Genomic DNA, 18,705 nt, shown 5'->3' on the forward strand with positions numbered 1-18,705 from the left:
GGTAATAACTAATATTAATTTGCTCGGTATGATTGTGTTTGGAAATGCGGTATAAATTTCATTTTTAAAATTGAATTTGTTTTGTTTAAAATAAAAAAAAATATGTGTTCAGATTATATTAATGTCAAAAATATTTTTTTATTATTTTAATATATTTTTAAATAAAAAATATTTTAAACTATCTTAATTACAGATAAGCCAGTAATTGTGTTTTGTGGCTGGCTGTTTTTCTTGACCACAGAATTTGCAACTATAGGATTTTTATCGTGGCATCATATGCACATCTATCATAGGATTGCCAGATGCCATTTTCTCGACGGCGTCGTGAAAAAGAATTGAGGGTCTTCATTAAATCTGGGGAAGGCGTGGTGACACATAAATAACAGATTTTATAGTTTCTCTATTTACTGCACGTTAATGATTTTATATCAAGCATCTGTCAAAGGCCGTGGCTGTCATGTAATACCCTAATGCCACAAAGAACTGACTTGTCGCAGAATGTTTTGAGCGGAAACGGTTTCCATATGGAAGTATTGGGAACCATAGCACCAAGTTCCTATCCTGCTCTTACATGTGGTCTATCAACAGATCCATTCTCGCCTTTATTATACTCGGAAAATTGGAATCATTTTAATAACAATGCCTTCTCAGGTACAGAAAACACATTCGCAGCTTATCAATGAAAGTACGATTTATTTTGGGTTTGTATGAGCCTCACAAAGCTTTCAAGCCATTCTGGTTTATAGGGACGAATAAATTTTCTACGAGTGCTTCTGGGTTCCGAATGAAAAGCTTATCAATGAAAGTATGACTTGAAACATAAAAACAAAATTGAAAGTAGAGTGAGAAATGCTTTCCAATTGTCCTGCACGGCTGCAACTGCAACTGCACTTTGTCTGCTTGGCAAACTAATGGACGTAAGCGATGAATGGGAGCTACTTAATTAATCGTTTAACTTTATTGCATATTATTTTGGATCAAATAGCCTACATCTAAAATATCAAAGGGACAGATAAAGGGCGGAGTTACATCTGCGATTGAAGTGGATGCATGTCAAGTTTGTAAGGAATAATATGCACTAAAATAAAAGAACCATCTCTAATTAAGAGGTGAAAACACTTTTTTTTTAGCTACAACTCTAACTCCAATTTCGTACAATATTTGTTCACTTCCTAGCCAGAGGCAGAGAAAAATGGTTGCTTGAAGCAATCCAACAGCTTTAGAAATGCATTGACTGAGATTAGACTGCTGAGCTCAAACCAAATGACTTGACGATATTGCTTACTCTTTCTGAAAAAGTTATGGATGTGATCTTTTTACCTAGCACGTGAAAGGGGTTTGAAACTGCATCCACAAAGGCAGCATGGAACTTCCGAAAGAACTACAAAAATCCCAAAAGAAGATTAAAGCAGAAACAATGAGGCAAAACTCAGATCAAGCAATTTACATAAGGACTTCATGCACATGAGCTATTATTGGATAATGAATTAGCAACAAAGTGAAAGCCACATGGACACCTAAATCTCTACATAGGTGGATTGCTGAAACACCTATACTGGTTGGCTGGAAGGCCATTGGCTCTCCATAGACTCGTTTGAGTAATTTGAGTAACAGAGAAACCCCTTTTCAAAAAATAAGCATCTTATTGTCCTTATATAAGTATCTATTTCACACAAGACAAATACATTCGCTTTGCCACTGTGGTGCTTCTATTACATGCCATGGCTGGACGGACCAATATATTACTTAAAGCCTAGACGAGATGCCAAACAAATAAAACATTCTATGTAAAGTGCATTACGATAGAAACTTGGTACTCAACACCTCACCACCTCCAACTGCTTCAAGATATAACAGGTGATTTAAGGAGCTTCAGCCTTTGTAGTCAGATTATTAGAACCGCCCTCCATCACCTAACTTTCAATATCTGATATATACTATGGGCATATAGTTACTCCAGTTCAGACAGATCAGGGGGGGAAGCCAATAATACCAGAAGCTAGTAAGTGATCCTCACATCTGCATCCCTGACATCTAAATCCAAAGTGACCAGGATGAATTTCACCTTCGTGTTAGTCAAATAACCATACCTGAAGACAACAATAACACATTATGTCAGGACACCAAACTCACCATCTTGAAGCTATTCTTAATAAATCTCAGTTGGATAAAGCAATCCAAGGAACGTCTCATTCAGCATCGGGCCAGATTTCTTCGGGTTATTCACTAAACAAATTCACACTCACAATCAGACACCATACGAATTTCACATTCAAACCACAAACCATATAAATTATTAACCACTAATGCGTCCAGAAACACAAAGATCATAATCCAAAACCAGGGGCCATGCATTTTCTTAACCAAGTCCCCGGACTTCTTTATATTTTATAAGAACCCCATAAACCAACTAAAAGTCACGACTCAAGTCTTGAAAAAAATCCTCAAACATAGAAACAATAAATCTTGACCCTTTTTTGATAATTAGGCCACAACTTAGTTCGTGAAGAAAATAAATCCACACACATATGGATCAATTAAAATCAAATTAAAAACAAGTAAGACTAACCTCTCTCATCGACCACGTCAAGGGAGCAGTGAACTATGTGGTGGAGCTTGAGTCCATCGTCTGCTTCAGTAAAACTCTGTATGTACAGTGGATTGTTCTGTTTGACAGAGACAATCATCAAATTTCATGGAAAGATTGTATGATGATAAAACGAATGTGGGAGATGGGGGGAGGTGTACCTGAAGACCGAAGATCGCGACACAGACGATCATCTGCTCCAGTCTCAGAGGATTACAGTGTGCTGTCTCTCAGGTTTTGGCTTTTGGAATGGTGTTTCTCTCGGCCTTTGAACAGACAGGAAAGCTTCCATTACTAAGACCAGACCAAAGGCCTGATTTCAAGACATGGGCTCAAGGCCCTAATCATTAATTCAAATAGGTTAGGGTCAAAGAAAGCCCAAAATACTGGATTTTGAAGTATCTGTCAAGGTCCAAGATTACATTTCTGCACCTCATTATATCTTCCGGGCATACACACATTTTGCAGTAATAATTGCTTCAAAGTGTTTTTAATCTGAAAATATATTAAAATAATATTTTTTTATTTTTCTTAAATTATTTTTTATTTCAGCATATTAAAATAAATTAAAAATATAAAAAATAATTTAAATTTTTCAAAAATATTTTTAAAACAAAATCCCATCTAAAATCGTACCGACAGGTATCTTCATGCTAAAGGTTTGCGGAAAGTCCTCCACTGCTTCTCTATCCTCACGTGATGACAAGGACTCTCCCGTCACCTTATTTGTAGATTCGATTTTTAGAAGATATTATTGCTTTGATTTGACGAAAAAGAAAAGGAAAGGAAAAGGTATCTAATCATTCTTTCAAACTTAGAAAGGCAAGTTGTCTTGTAATTTTTGCTGACCAACAAGTTTATTCTTTTTAATTCAGCCCTAATTCTATTCCCTAAACTACCCTCTTCAATATGTTATTTTTATTGTAATTTTCAATTATCATTATTTTACACGTAATTTTCTTATAAAAAATTATTTCGTTGCTTATCAAGCCATTAAATCTCCTGAAATTAGATTTAAAAGTTGCTATTTGAAATAATTTTATTATTTTTCTAGAATTTTTCAGATTTATTATTTTATTTGGATTATATTTTAATTTTCTTTATGCTTTTCCTAACCTATGTAAAAGCCTTACAAATCTAGAAGACAAATCACTATATATTTATTTTTCAGATAATAAAATAATGAATCTATAATACATATCTATAACCTTTTTACTTATTAAATTTTTTATATTTAATAAGATATTATTGTTTTATTAGCTTTCGCACGTGCATCAAAAATTATAAATAAAAGATGAGTTATAAAACATATAAAACACTATTAATTAGGTTAAGTAAACAACAATTGAGTTCAAGTTATTAATTAAAAAAAAATCCTTCGCTGAAAAAAAATATTTTTAAAAAAATTATAAATAAAAAACAGTTTTTGGTTTTATAAAAAAAACATTGTTATTATTTCTACTTTTTAGTCATCTTACTTTTTTATTTTAATTTTAGCATTAGTACTATTTTTAGCGTACGTTCACAGTTGATGTAATATTTTTTAATCATTATCTTGTATTTCTTTGTAAGAAAAACATTATCTGATACCTTGCATGTATGATTTCAAATTCGAATACGAAGATACGAATACTCGTGGACTTGTTCGTAGTAGTCCATATTTTCTAACCAAAATAACGGTTTGGCAGGTAACCTACCAGTCTACCACCATATGCCACGTCAGCTTTTGTCATCCCCTCGGCCACCTTCCTCTTCACTCTTCACCTTCACATGTTTGTCTTCTCTGTAAATTAACAAGCTTTTTTGATCTTCACTGAAAATAATGGCAGACTTACTGCACAGGCCATTGCTGGACATTGAGGAACAACCACGGACCAGTAAGAAAACGCCACGTGTTGCCTCTCTTGATGTCTTTCGTGGTCTCTGTGTCTTTGTAAGCTACTAAGCTCCCTGTCATTTTTTATCTCTCAATCTTGATTTAGTTTAAAAGCTCTGGATCCTGCTTCGTTGTTTTCTTATAAAGTTGTGACTTATTTGCTTGTCGAGTTGGATCCTGCTGTTTTCTTTTCTTGAACTGGTTTGACTTTCTGGGGTCTCTCTGTTTGGTTTTTGAGAAAATCTTGGCAAAGACACTATGATACAATACTCGTTGTTCACCTTGATTGGATCGTTTCTTTACTTGAAATCAAGAACTGAAAAGCTTAGCTTAACTTGAACTTTTTGCTTAGTTCATAAGCTGAATCAAATAAGCTTCATGAAAAACTATACTTAATTATGATCTGCTTTGAAATATTGGTTGTTTTCAGCTAATGATGCTAGTTGATTATGGCGGGGCAATTGTTCCAATTATAGCTCATTCTCCATGGAACGGACTTCACTTGGCAGATTTTGTGATGCCCTTCTTTCTTTTCATTGCTGGGGTTTCTCTTGCACTTGTTTACAAGGTACTAGCCCCTCTTAATTCAAGAAATTGGTGTTTCTAAGGGAATTCAATATCTTAAGAATAACGGTTCATTTTAGACCCAAAGATCATTCTGGTGATTCTACTTTTATACTAGATATTTCAACCACCAAGTGATTATTGGATATTGAAATATGATTGTAAGCAAACCAATTAACTGGATGCACTTAAATTGAACGCTTTCTTTCTGTATACAATTTCAGAGAGTACCAAATAGAATAGAAGCCACACGGAAGGCGGTGCTAAGGGCAGTAGAACTATTTTTGCTAGGTGTAATTCTTCAAGGTAGCATGCATTATCTGACTTGCTCTAGGGAAGTGAAGTTTTACAATGTTTTTCTGTATGTAATATGGAACACACCCTTTTGAATTCAGGTGGCTACTTTCATGGAATAAAGTCCTTGACGTATGGTGTTGACATGAAAAGAATACGTTGGCTTGGAATTTTGCAGGTGCATAGATTTTTAAATTAATGGTTCTGAACTAGTGTTGAGTTTTCCAATGAGAAATAATCTGTTCATGGTACTTTCCTTCGGGATTGTCGTTCTAATTAGCATATATTTTGTTGCGATACGCATATATTGCTAGTACTAATTTGACTCTTCACAAGGACAAGTTATGGAGAGTAGTAGAGAGGTATCATCCTTCATGAAGAAATGCTAGGAAACTTCACTCTACCTTTAGATGGTACTGAAGAAATGATTGCACAGAAGTATCCACATCAGTTTCCTTCTCAATTAAATTAGATAGGCAGTGTAATTAGCCACACAGATAAATTCAAATTTTATTGTATCTACATTATATACATACTGTTCAACTCTTGTTTGTTATCGTTCTGGTCAGATGCAAGAAATACTCCTCAGTACTACCCACATGATACTCAAGCACTGCACATGACCTTTATGGTCTTCGTTTGAGTCCTTAACAAGTTCCTGGTTTCTTTCTGCATATTATGCTCGCACTTTGTTGACTTTGTGTTAAATGTCATTCAAGCCAGAGAATATCTGTTGGATACATTTTTGCTGCTTTATGTGAGATCTGGCTTTCATGTCGATCGCGGAGAGATGTAAGCTTTCTCAAGAGTTATTACTGGCATTGGTAAGCTTAACGTTTGAGATTGCATTTCGCTCTTAAACTCCAAGGATAGTGAATATCTAATAACAACATTTTTTACTTTGATAGTCTCAGTTTTTAATGTTGATGCCAAGTATCAGACCTTGTTTCCTTTCCCTCTCTTACTTTTATGAGCTGATAGATGGGCTTAATTTGAATTGATTAACTAAAGATGGATTCATGTTTGGTGCACGACAGATTGATGATTCTTTGTTTCCTTTAACTTAGCAGGCAGATTGGATTATGATAGCCAAAAACTTGTATTCTTTTCCTATTTCATTAACTATAAAAATTCTGTTTTCTAGGGGTGCAGCGTTTTCACTATCTGCTATATACTTGGGATTATTGTATGGTTTATATGTTCCGGATTGGCAATTTGAAATGTCCAATGCAACTTCTTCTGTGTTTCCAGCAAATCACAGCTATGTTTACATGGTGAGGTGCCTAAAATCTTGTTGGTTGCTGTCCCAATTCATGATCTAATACTTCCCTACTTACACAAAAGCTTACACAGGTAAAATGTTCTGTGAGGGGTGATCTTGGACCTGCTTGTAATTCAGCTGGAATGATTGATCGCTATGTACTTGGCATTGATCACCTATATAAAAAACCTGTTTACAGAAACCTGAAGGTATCCTCTAAGCAGTTCATTTTTTCCGTGTCTATTCATCTATGAAGTCCTTTGACCTTAATGAAGTTTCACTATGTAGGAGTGCAATATGTCCACCAATGGCCAAGTTCCAGAGAGTGCACCTTCCTGGTGTCATGCTCCTTTTGATCCTGAAGGTGTTTTAAGGTGGCCAATCAAACCTCTTTTATGCTTTGCTTTCTCGAAGGCAGTTCTTCTTTGCTTTAATATTCTACTCACCTTAATATTCATGCTTCAACTACCTCGATCAGTTTGGTGCCTATTTAGGAGGGCTACAGGTTCTTTGTGGTAGCTTCGGGTCATTTCATACTGACAGCTTACACAGTTCATGGGTTATTATCTTTCCATATTATCTTCATAAACATAAGCAGGATATAAGCAGGATATCTTTTTTGCGCGAATTGGCCCTTTTCTATGGAACAGTGACTCGAATTCTCTGTAACCTTCTAACAATGATTTATTTCACAGCTCCATAACAGCCGCAGTGTCTTGCATAATTGGACTTCAATATGGTCATAGTCTTGCTCACTTGCAGGTGAAAACATAGCTGTCCTCTCCATTCTCTTCTTAATTCTTATTATTGTTCTCGATCATTTAGTGGGAGTTGCAAAAATAATTCAATAGAAATACAAGTGCCAAAACCGTTTTATTTACGCATGCTGCGACCTTGAACAGCACGATTAACAAATTACTTGTCATATTACACAAATGCTTTGCAGGACCACAAGCAACGCATGCAAAACTGGATCCTGTTCTCATTGTCACTTCTTTTGGTTGGATTGCTCCTTGCTGTTGTAGGTATGCACTCTAAGGACTCATAATCTCTCCTAGAATGAATCAATGGATGATTCTTGCTGCAAAGACAGCATTAATATAATCGAAACAGTTTTAATTTCTTGAAAATATAAATTGTCTTGTGTTTTGAACAGGGGGGTGTTGAGATGTTATACCTTGCAGATGTGCAAGAATTCTCCAGCTAATTGCACAAGAATGCAGTAACATATAACGCTTTTCTTTGCAAAATAACATTGAATCTTTGATTTTGCTCCTCCTTTTCTTTCCAGGCGATCCCGTGAATAAATCCTTGTACACATTTGGCTATATGCTGATTACTTGTGCTTCAGCGGGGATCACATATTCTGCTATTTACTTGTTGGTAAGTTCTTAAGAACAAACAATTGCTATCATTTCTATTTTCGGAAATTCATATTAATGAAAACACTATTTACTCTTTGTTCCAGGTAGATGTATATGGTTATAGATGCTTGACATTTGCTTTGGAGTGGATGGGAAAGCATTCTTTGAGTATTTTCGTTCTCATAACCTCCAACTTAGCTGTTATAGCAATACAAGGATTCTACTGGAAAGCTCCTGAAAATAACTTGGTAAGCATTTAGGATCACTAGCATTTTTTTCACTCATTACTCAATAGAAAGTTCAAGGATGATTAAACATTCTCTTGTTATGCTCATTTGCTCAACAGATTCACTGGATTGTTACCCGGTTCGTGCGCAGATGATTAAAGTAGTTCGGAGCTTAGCTAGGATAGTAGTCACGCTTTTTCTCATTTCCTTGTAAATTTTTCCGAAGATGCTCATGCTTATAGTTTCATGGCCACAAGAAGGACGACGCAAACTATATTTCAGCATAGCAGTGAATGATGGAAACTGTGTATTCTTCAGGTGATTTTAGGCCCATCACTGAGGCCCAGATTTTGTTAAATGAGCTCAAGACGAAGAGAAAAATTCAAAGTTTCTGACTGCAGTTAAATTTTTAGTGTATTTTTATTAAAAATAATTTTTTAAATATATATATATTATTTTAATAAATAAAGTGTATTTTAAAAACCCATCATTATTATATTTTCAAAATCATGAAAGAAAAAAATTTGAAAGAAGATCTGTGGTCAGATAATCGTGATTTCAGTAACTAAACTTTATAAAACTCTTTATTTTGAGTTCTTTGACTTCCTATGTTATGAAAAAACAATCAATCAAGTACACCTATTCTGAGATATCCTTCTCGAGAGTAATCAAAAGGGTATTTTTGAATGATTTGTACTTGGTTGATCATTATTTGAAAGTGCAAGAACTTCAACCAATAATTAAAATTAAGAAATTCAAGTAGAGATTTCTATAAAGTAGAAGCCCTGAATTTATGGCTTTCTCGATTTGTATTTACCAGTGAAGTTGTCTTGGATTATGTTTTGGGATCACTGTTAATATTGGCTTTTAGTTCAAGAACCCAAACGAGGACAGCTTACCTCAATTTCACTAACCTTCGTTTCAAGACTTAACACCTAATTATTCAGTGCATGATCTTAATCCACTTTGGCATTTGAATACAGTAAAGCAGTTCGTAGCCGGGTCCATGACAACTATTTTCCAGCGGATGCGTTGTTGTGCCCTTAATCATCAATGATTAAGTGACCCCACCTTCATTGATTTTCGAGATTTGTGAAATAATTAATCAAGCTTTTCATGCCATTTGGAAGAGAATATTCCGGATAGGCTCTTCTTTTTCTTGGCCACCATTATTGTGGATAATGTTGAGCCATCATCTATTCTCGCATTAATAAAATCTCTCGTACCTTTCTCGAATTAAAAAATAAATAAAAATCGTTACTTTTTCTCGTACACCTAGCTAGGAACTTCCACTCAGATAGTATACTCTTGACTGGGTTTTGATCGATACCACTGCATTAATTTATATATACAGCCTACAGATTATAAGGAGAGACCCAGAATTTCCCCAGGCCTGTATGTTATGCCTTGCCAAGAGTTCCTCAGCATGACCCATGAAGAAGATACCAAGAATATGAGAAAGAAAAAGGAGTCAATATCCAAGATTCTGATGAGTGTACAGGCAATATATATTATTTTGTTTCGTGTATTATGCATGTGACTTTTAGGTAGATGATAAAATTAGTTTCTGAGTTTTGTGCAGGCGCGCAGGATTCTAATTTACAGTGCTGCTACCTGGTCTTTACTCGTACTTTCTTCTGATAATGTTGCCTGGGTAATCATCCTCGTATACGATGCTTGGTTTGTTGCTTTTGTAACAACTGCCCATGTATAAAATCAATCCGTTGTTCATGTATTAATTATCCCACGAATCAGCCGGCTGGTGGTGGCCGGATTATGCATGATGTCATCGCAAAATCAAATCTTGCTTTTGATATTGCAAGAACCACCGTAGCAAACCACATTTATGATGATACCAGGCTAATCAAAACTCTCTCTCTCTCCCTCGTTGCTTTCGTTGGCTACGTGGGCAACAAGCTAACTGGCTGGCTGGGCCACAGAAATGCCACCATTATATTTCAAAAAAATTAAAAATGAAGCGACCGTTGGGGGCATCGGGATCTTGAGAAGGGTAGACAAGTCCCTCTCCTTCACATTCCCCAACGGCTATAAGATTGTAAGAAGGCTCTGGAGCAATCTAGCTGTTTTGGGTACCGGACACGTGTCGTGGCTAGAATGGTGATGATATGTACAAGTGAATTGAGTCGTTTGATACAAAACGTCTGGTCCTTTTCTTTTGTTTGGCATTTATTTATTATTCAATAGAATATTACGTTAGCATTTTATTTTCCCAACTAAATAAATGTTCGGGACAGTTAATGGTGTGTGTTTAAGGCGATGTTGTAAACTCGGAATGTTCTTGTCGGCTGACTCGTGATCTAACTTGATCTGGTTAAAATAATAATAATAAAAAAATCTTGATTGGTTTAATTAAAAAACTAGATTAATTTCCTATTTGGATTCAAAAATTATCTTTTAATTTTTAATATGTTTTTTAAAATAATATGTTTTGATCATTTCTTAAATTAAATTTATTAAGAAAGTGAATCAGGTATTACTTGAATTTGTGTTTCATAATAAAATCAAATCAAATTTCATATCAAGAGAATTAATTTAGATTAACTCGAGCTAACTCGTTTTAAAAAAATTCAAATAATAGTTTTTATAAAAAAAATTAATAATTTTTTATGAGGTTTTATCTAAATCACATGTCCATCCAAGTTTTTTTATTAAATTAAACTAAGCTTATTTCTTTTTATTTTTTTTTCTACTCGGGCTGGTCTAATCTCTGCATCCTTGCCAATCCGGGTTTTACAACATGGGAGTTACATCACAAGATTAAATGTACATTTCAAATTATTCTGACCCAGTGAAATCAAAATGAAGCGATGGAGGGAGGGAGGGAGGAGATAAGACTGCATTCCGGCGAGTGCTTGTGATGGCGTCATTTAAAATACTGCCTTTGAAAGGTAAGGAGAGGCCCATCAATAACACCACCACCACCCACAGCAAAGCCACCTCGGCAATCATTCTACCTCATAAAGGACTCATCTTTTTATCCTCTCTTTTCCTTTTGGATTAATAAATAATGAAAAGAAACACCCTTCTTCTACAATTTACACGTACTGATTGCACTAAGCATTTGTTTTGTTTTTAGAGAATGACATTAGGCATTTTTTGTTTGGTAAACTTAGTCATGGTATATCAAAAATTATATTAAAATACCTATAAAACCAAAAAGATTAAGCATATTTTTTTCAATATTATTCAAATAACGGTGCACATCCCATAAGAAACTTTACTTTTTTTATCACATGAAAAAAAATTATACTTTTATTGCATGTACAATTTCATTATCATGCTATTTTTTTCCGACATTGAAGTATTCTTAAATAAGCTTTTATATATTGGGATTCTATTTGTTATTATGACTATTATTATTTTTAAAAATATTTTTTGTTTAAAAATATATTAAAATAATTTATTTATTTATTTTTAAATATATTTTTGATATCAACATATCAAGACGATTTGAATACATAAAAAAATTAATTTAAAATAAAAACTTTTTTATTTTAGAATCGTTTTTAAAACAGAACAAACAAGCTCGAAGTCATTCTTCACATATAATTAAGATTTGAGACAAATCATTTATACATGGACTGGCTTGTTCACATAGTTTTTTTCCACAACCTCTACTTGAATCCAAATTTGAGACAAGAGACGTGAAACCAACTACTCTTTACCATAGATAGAGCCTTCAGAATTGAAGGGTTGTGTGATTGATACTTGATCGATGATTAACGTTGTTCTAATTTCGTTACCTATTTTTCTAACCCAAGCATCATTGTCGTTCAAATGTTTGTATGGATGGGAATTATTGTCACAAATATAACCCTAATGGATCATAAAAGAGGACTCGTTTGTTCTTCTCCATATACCATGGAGCCATGTTCCTTCCTACATTTCAAGCACGTTCATGGCAGAAATGTTGATGTGTCGCCTAATGTGTTCATGGACCGCATTTCACACTTTCTTCCTAGCATTTTTATGGCAGCAAATCTATAACCATTAGAGGCAAAGATATACTCTAATTCTCACTACCGAACTAATTAACTACACCCAATGCAAAATAAACAACGAACTAATACAAATATAAGTTCGGTTTGGGTTTCATAGATTGATCCGAAAGATTTAGTATTCTAAAACTTAATCTGGGTTAGGTTTTTAATTGACGTAATCAAGTTATTAGTAACACACGGTTAAGACAGTTAAATCTGGTTAAATCAACATCAAGGAAAACCTTATAATTAATTCAATGATATGGGATTAATCTGATAGCTTAACAATCATTTTTCCTTTCAAATCAGCCCTCCAATCGTGTACAATAATCATGTCCGAAACATTATACCGTGACTGTGTAAGAACTGGGTCCAGAAAGGTGTCCGAAATGAAGACAAGCTGGGGACTGGAGAAAAATAAAACGAAAATAAGAGTTTCAAGTTCGAGAGAAAAAGCAAGGAGCGAAAGAGGACAAGAGATGACCGTTGGTCGCGTGGCTTTGGTTGGATGCCAGGCTGACCCATTGAGTCCCCATAGCTAAACCTTCTCACCCTGTATAAAAAAGGAGATGATGAGCCATCACATGGCCTATCTGTACAACTGGTCCCACCCCTGTTTTCTCTCTCTACAACCCATCCTCTCTGTCTCTCTACCCTCTCCTAGGTCCAGCAGTAAACATTGTTTTGTTCCCAAAAGGCCCCCGTCTTATCCAGAACACGCAACATTTTCATACCCTTCTCTTCCTTCTTTAAAAGGACTGAACACCTTAGGCCACTCACACAGTTACAAGCCGAGAGAGACGCAAAAGCTTGTGACAAGAGAGTTAATTGTACCGAGAAAGGATCTTTAGATCAAAAAAATGTCAAAGGAAGTGAGTGAAGTAGGGCAAACTCACGGGAAAGATTATGTTGATCCACCACCTGCACCACTTCTTGACTTGGGTGAACTCAAGCTCTGGTCTTTCTATAGAGCTCTCATAGCTGAGTTCATTGCTACCCTTCTTTTCCTTTATGTCACTGTGGCTACTGTTATAGGCCACAAGTCAAACAAAGACCCTTGTGATGGAGTTGGTTTGCTTGGCATTGCATGGGCTTTTGGTGGCATGATCTTTATCCTTGTTTACTGCACCGCTGGTATCTCTGGTAAGAACCACCTTGTTTTAACTCCTATATTAAGTCCATAGAATAAAAGTTTGCATGTTAGTTTTTTTGTGTGTGGTAGTACCAGGGTATCCTCCGGCCCCTTCCGGGACAGCTTTGTAATTAGTTATGTTATACTTGCCAAGAGTTTTGGTTTCTCCATGCATGTTCATTACTCCGCTCTTAACCAACTTAAAAAATGTTTTGTGTGTGCTAGAGACATATCTTGTAGTAGAACTTGGAAGTTTTGTGTTCCAAAATCAGGTCTTTGTGTGGTTTGTTGATGGGTTTTGTTCCTTTTTTGGTTACAGGTGGACATATTAACCCAGCAGTCACTTTTGGGCTGTTTTTGGCCAGGAAAGTATCACTGATCAGGGCTGTGGCTTACATGGTGGCTCAATGCTTGGGTGCTATCTGTGGTGTTGGCTTGGTCAAGGCCTTCATGAAGAAAAACTACAACTCTCTTGGTGGTGGTGCTAACACAGTAGCCATGGGATACAACACTGGCACAGCTTTGGGTGCTGAGATTATTGGCACTTTTGTGCTTGTTTACACTGTTTTCTCTGCAACTGACCCTAAGAGAAGTGCACGTGACTCCCACGTCCCTGTAAGCAGTACTACTAGTAAACTGCAGTAATTGCTTTTCATGCGTTACTGTTTTGTTACTGTATCAAGTCATGTAGTTAAACTCTGTTAATTAAGTTTGGATTTAGTTTTGATAACATAACATGTTTTTGGGAACAGGTGTTGGCTCCACTTCCAATCGGGTTTGCTGTGTTCATGGTACACTTGGCCACAATCCCTATAACTGGTACTGGCATCAACCCTGCCAGGAGCTTCGGCGCTGCTGTCATCTTCAACAATGAAAAAGCCTGGGATGATCATGTAAGAAGCCAGATAATTTCAAAGCACAAGTTATATTCTGACGTTGTTTTGATACTTTTTTGTATACATGGAGAGTTAAATAGTAATTAACGTGTGCATAATTTGATGGACATGCAGTGGATTTTCTGGGTTGGGCCATTTGTGGGAGCATTAGCAGCTGCTGCATACCACCAGTACATTTTGAGAGCGGCAGCAATCAAGGCTTTGGGATCTTTCCGTAGCAACCCCGCCAACTAAAGAGGAAAACCACCTTAAAAAAAAAAAAGGAAAGGAAAAGAAAAGAAAAGAGCGCTTGTCTTTAGTCTTCACTCTTTTTACTCACTCCGTCACTCTATTTGTTTGTTTGTGTGTATGAGATCGGATTACGATGGACCTTTCTTCTTTTGCCCACTTATTTATAATTTTAATCTTTCTTTGTTAGTTTGGCCTTGTATCATTGTCATGGGGAGTTGTGCTCAATTAATTACCTCTCTTTTCTTATCGCATCTCTCTTTTCTCTGCTTGGACAATCTTTACTGCTGCTACCACTGATGAACTAGCTACCTCACTTGATAAAATAAAAAAAAAAATGGCTAATGGGGTTTGGTAGTGCTATGGTCACTTAGTAGTCTACCACCTAATAGGCTTCAACTTTCCGTCATCTCATTGATTAGCAGCTATTGGCGTGGGCGGGTGAACCATGACCAGATTGTAGTTTTATTTTTCATGGGGTATTTTTTACGGCCACTTGCGCCACGTGCGCATGCATGAGTAACCCGGGAAGAACCATAGATGCTTTCTGGAGGTATGGGCCTGGGGTTTCCTTTTGCGCTTTCACCTCTGGGAAGGTCTCCTTGAAAGGCTGGCAAATACCCTACTTTCGGACCAAGGTCCAACCAATAGGACTAACAGGGCCAAAAGTAGAAATTGAAAGGAACTGCTATGGTGGTATTCTATGGTCACTGCCCAACCCGCATTTGCCATGTCATAAGGTTGCATGTGCTGAGGTGGGAGGTCATGCCATTCCCCATAAAAGAAAAAAAAAATTACAGTTACCTACACTCCACAGAACCCCAAAAGTGAAGGGTAGTCGTGCCATTATTTCTTTTATTTTCTTTTTCGGAGAGGCTTGAATCGAAGGAATCACAGGGTATATTGTCTTTTTACAAGTTTTATATCAACCTTTGCCACGTTTCCGCTCCTCGAGCCCGGTGCAACTTAAGAGTGCCTGGGTGGTCCTCCAGGGGGTCAAAATACCAGGCTGACACGCTTGACCAATGCAAACTGCTTATGTGGTCCTTGGTCACGATTGGGGGGGGGGGGGCATGACTCACGAGGGGGGTTTTTTTGAAGCGCGTCTCTGGTTCAAACTAAGCTCATTTTTACCTAGCGACCAAAAAGCAGAGGTATCTCCTACTATACCACTCAGCCAGGCTCAGCTACCCGTGTGTCAACGAAGAGTTTAAAGCGTTGGCTCACGAGTTAAAAGCATGGAATAACGAGACATCCTACTTGACCTTTCTTACCTCCCCACTCTTTGGAGGGATGACTCAGAAATTCAAACAAAAAGCAAATTTCAGCCATGGTTTCCTATCAATGAGGGGCACGGAGATGCTAAATGAAGTCATGTTTGAAAGGGTGAAGCTACCTGCTACCACTAAGTTCAACAGGATTGAGGATCCAAAAACAGCCCCTGTTCTTTGTTACCTTAAGCAAAAACATAAATAACTGTATATTTGGACAAGGTATGGACATCCCTTTTGGCATGGAATGCCAATCTGCGTCGCTAGAAGATTCAACCTACATGATTCACCGCTATTTTATGGCTAAGTACTTCAATCAAATTACAACAAAATAGCAAATATCTCGACTCCAGGTATGGAGAGTACTTCTTAGTCTGTTTCAACACTCAAGCAAGGATATGTCCAACTGCTGTAGATCCCCAGCTCCTTGAATTTCATAATCAGCTGTTTGAAGAGAACCTGCAAACATAAGATCAGACTAAATTAGAACAAAAGGAATGATAATGGAAACCAGTGCTACTGCAAATATGACCTGAAACCATAGAATGAACAGCGGTTTAGTTCCTAATTCCTAATGAACCGGGCATCAAAATTTACAGTAACTGAGTATAAGACTAATCTGCGCAGCAATTAAATTTTTTTCAAAAGCAGTAGAGAAAATGGAAGTTAGATGACCTTAGGTGCAAGATGTATTCTTCAATTAGACCATGCCACAACAACATACAAAGCATTGCAATGACCATATACCTTAGTCAGGCAATGCAGTTCCTCGCTCAAGATTATTCTTGATCTCCAGTGTGTATTTACCAAAGGCACGCTCAATTTTCTTGTTGAAATGTTCATTACGATCATTGATTGAGTCAATATCCTTCTCATCTCGGAATCTCCTCCTTCGGCTAAATGACTTCCGATTCTCGTCCCGGTCCTTGAGTTCCTTTACCATCCTTTCAATCTTGTCCTCGGAAGTCTTAGGAGCCTACATAATTTGAACAGAACATACCACATTATTGCAAAATCCTTGAATTAAGATCAAATGGGAAACATCTTTCACAACAGTGGCACCTTTCCATATTGAAGGCTTGAGGCTTCACGGTAGAACTCGGGATCAGCTTCTTTCATTTTGTTATATTCTTCTAGGTCAACATCAACATTCTTGGTCCGTTTTTTATATGCATTGTATAGTGTCTTCTGATTGAAAACTGTTAAAACAAGAAATATCAGTTTAATTCTCAGGTTAAATCCTGAAACAAATTCTTATTGAGGGGTGCAGTCAATGCTACTAATATAAGAATTCAGATGCATGACTCAACATGCATGTACCAGCCACCCTGGACTATGCCACAGTCCTTTTGACAGTTTCAAAGTGGACGAGCACATATGAAGCAACTGAGACAGGATGGCATTCTACTGAAGCTTGCTTCAGGTGGCTCTACATATTCTCACTTCTTATATATAATGTGGGGGTATGTGTTTACTGTTCAGGAAAAAAAAAAAAAACTCTACATGGAGGTAGACACCCACATGAAATGCACTGTAAAAAGTAGAAGTAATGTGAAAAGATTGAAATGTAAGTAGAGTTCTGAACATACCATCCCAACCAAATGGAGCAGGATCCTTCTCCCATTTCTTGTATTTTGCCTCTGCTGCCTCTTGTGTGTCTAGCATGTATGCCTTTGTCATGTCCAAGCCATTTGCATCTAGAAGTTTGCCTATCTTTTTCTTCCTGTCCTCTAGCCATTTCTGTTTAGAAATGCCCCTTGATTCTGAAGGAGCTTCCATTTTCTTTTTTTCAGATACCATAGCAGTTTGATTGGCTTTTCTTGCCTCATTCTGAATTCCAAAAGCCATAATTATTCCAAGTATAATAAATAGACACGATACAAAAAAACCCAATAAAATGAAACAGCTCACCAGTCAAAATATACAATCTGCTACATAAAAGGACATTCATAGTTGACAAGTTTATCAAATTTACCATCTTAAGTCTCAACTCAAACAACTTTTTCTTTCTCCCAGTAAGTTGTGTAACATCTCCCTCCACATTATCCAGTACAGCACGGTCATCATCATCTTCCGAATGTTCATGATCTGGTCTTTCTTCATCAAGCTCTTCACCTTGCTCAGGAGCTTGTGAACTGGACCAACCAATTCCACCTTTAGCTTGCACAACTTCTGTAAACACCACAACAATACAAGTAAGCATATGAACCATCATAACATCAATGGTCCATAAAACCTGAGTTATATAAATGCATTTGAAAATTGCAAGGAATACAACATTCAGCCTCAGGCAACATCCGCAAGCTAACACATAACACTATATACAGCTACGAGAGCAATTCGACTTCTTTCTAACCATTACTAACAATCAGAAACAACAATCAATGACACTAAAAACTAAAAAAAAATACCTGTCTCTTTAATCTCCGCACGTGCTTTCGCTTCTGCGATTTTTATAAAGCAATATTCGACACATTCGTGGTAAGGATTCGACGCATTTATGCAATCAGGATGCACTCTCCTTTCATCAGCCATATTTTACTAATCACACCTTCTTCTCTCTACTCCTACAGTTACATTAATAATACAAAACCCAACAAACTTCAATTAACAAAACCAAAAACACTGCAATTCCTTAATAAATCAAAGGTTAACAGTACTAATCAAGTTCGATTTATGCTACTGAGGATAGATATAAACCTAATTATCCCACACTATATGCATTTAATTACTTCAAAATCACAAAAAAAGGTTAATTTTTCATGTTTTATCAGACAAAACCCTAAAAAAATTGCAATTAGAGAGATTAAGAAGCAAGGGAATGAAATTATGAAAGAGAGTGACAAACCTGTTAGAGATCGGTCTCTAGGGTGCGGTTTGATTGAAGAGAGAGAGATAAAATAGGGAAAGAAAGGTTGAATCTGGGAGTTATCCGTGTCGATTGAGGATTTTTATTTTGAAAAAAAAAAAAAAACACGGTGGTTGTAAATTGGGCCTCTTAAGG

The 18,705-nt window shown here is 36.4% G+C and overlaps 2 protein-coding genes and 1 long non-coding RNA gene across 4 annotated transcripts; 1 reads left to right on the top strand and 2 right to left on the bottom strand.

Moving 5' to 3' along the window:
- Positions 1-937: 937 nt before the first annotated feature.
- Positions 938-2,860, bottom strand: LOC133700004 (uncharacterized). 2 transcript variants are annotated; one of them, XR_009843352.1, is made up of 4 exons: positions 2,749-2,860; positions 2,570-2,666; positions 1,830-2,090; positions 938-1,381 (listed from the first exon to the last, which is right to left on the bottom strand). It is a non-coding gene; the product is annotated as an uncharacterized LOC133700004 (long non-coding RNA). The 2 variants fall into 2 exon arrangements; XR_009843351.1 differs by lacking the exon at positions 938-1,381 and having other exon boundaries at positions 1,624-2,090.
- A 1,505-nt stretch (positions 2,861-4,365) lies between these two features.
- LOC133699288 (uncharacterized) lies at positions 4,366-14,679 on the top strand. Its single transcript, XM_062122493.1, has 17 exons — positions 4,366-4,520; positions 4,894-5,031; positions 5,252-5,333; positions 5,423-5,499; positions 6,045-6,145; positions 6,466-6,595; positions 6,666-6,791; positions 6,871-6,956; positions 7,278-7,344; positions 7,529-7,607; positions 7,874-7,965; positions 8,051-8,194; positions 8,293-8,316; positions 13,026-13,317; positions 13,626-13,921; positions 14,059-14,199; positions 14,317-14,679. The coding sequence occupies exons 1-17, from the start codon at positions 4,410-4,412 to the stop codon at positions 14,434-14,436; spliced, it is 2,106 nt and encodes a 701-aa protein (XP_061978477.1). The 5' UTR covers positions 4,366-4,409; the 3' UTR covers positions 14,437-14,679.
- A 1,171-nt stretch (positions 14,680-15,850) lies between these two features.
- LOC133698155 (uncharacterized) lies at positions 15,851-18,673 on the bottom strand. Its single transcript, XM_062120997.1, has 7 exons — positions 18,550-18,673; positions 18,113-18,268; positions 17,677-17,873; positions 17,291-17,531; positions 16,764-16,900; positions 16,449-16,677; positions 15,851-16,160 (listed from the first exon to the last, which is right to left on the bottom strand). Exons 2-6 carry the CDS (start codon positions 18,234-18,236, stop codon positions 16,450-16,452), a joined length of 927 nt encoding a protein of 308 aa, XP_061976981.1. The 5' UTR covers positions 18,237-18,268; positions 18,550-18,673; the 3' UTR covers positions 15,851-16,160; position 16,449.
- Positions 18,674-18,705: the final 32 nt, after the last annotated feature.

Source organism: Populus nigra, chromosome 7 (assembly GCF_951802175.1).
Source record: "Populus nigra chromosome 7, ddPopNigr1.1, whole genome shotgun sequence".
Taxonomy (NCBI): Eukaryota; Viridiplantae; Streptophyta; class Magnoliopsida; order Malpighiales; family Salicaceae; genus Populus; species Populus nigra.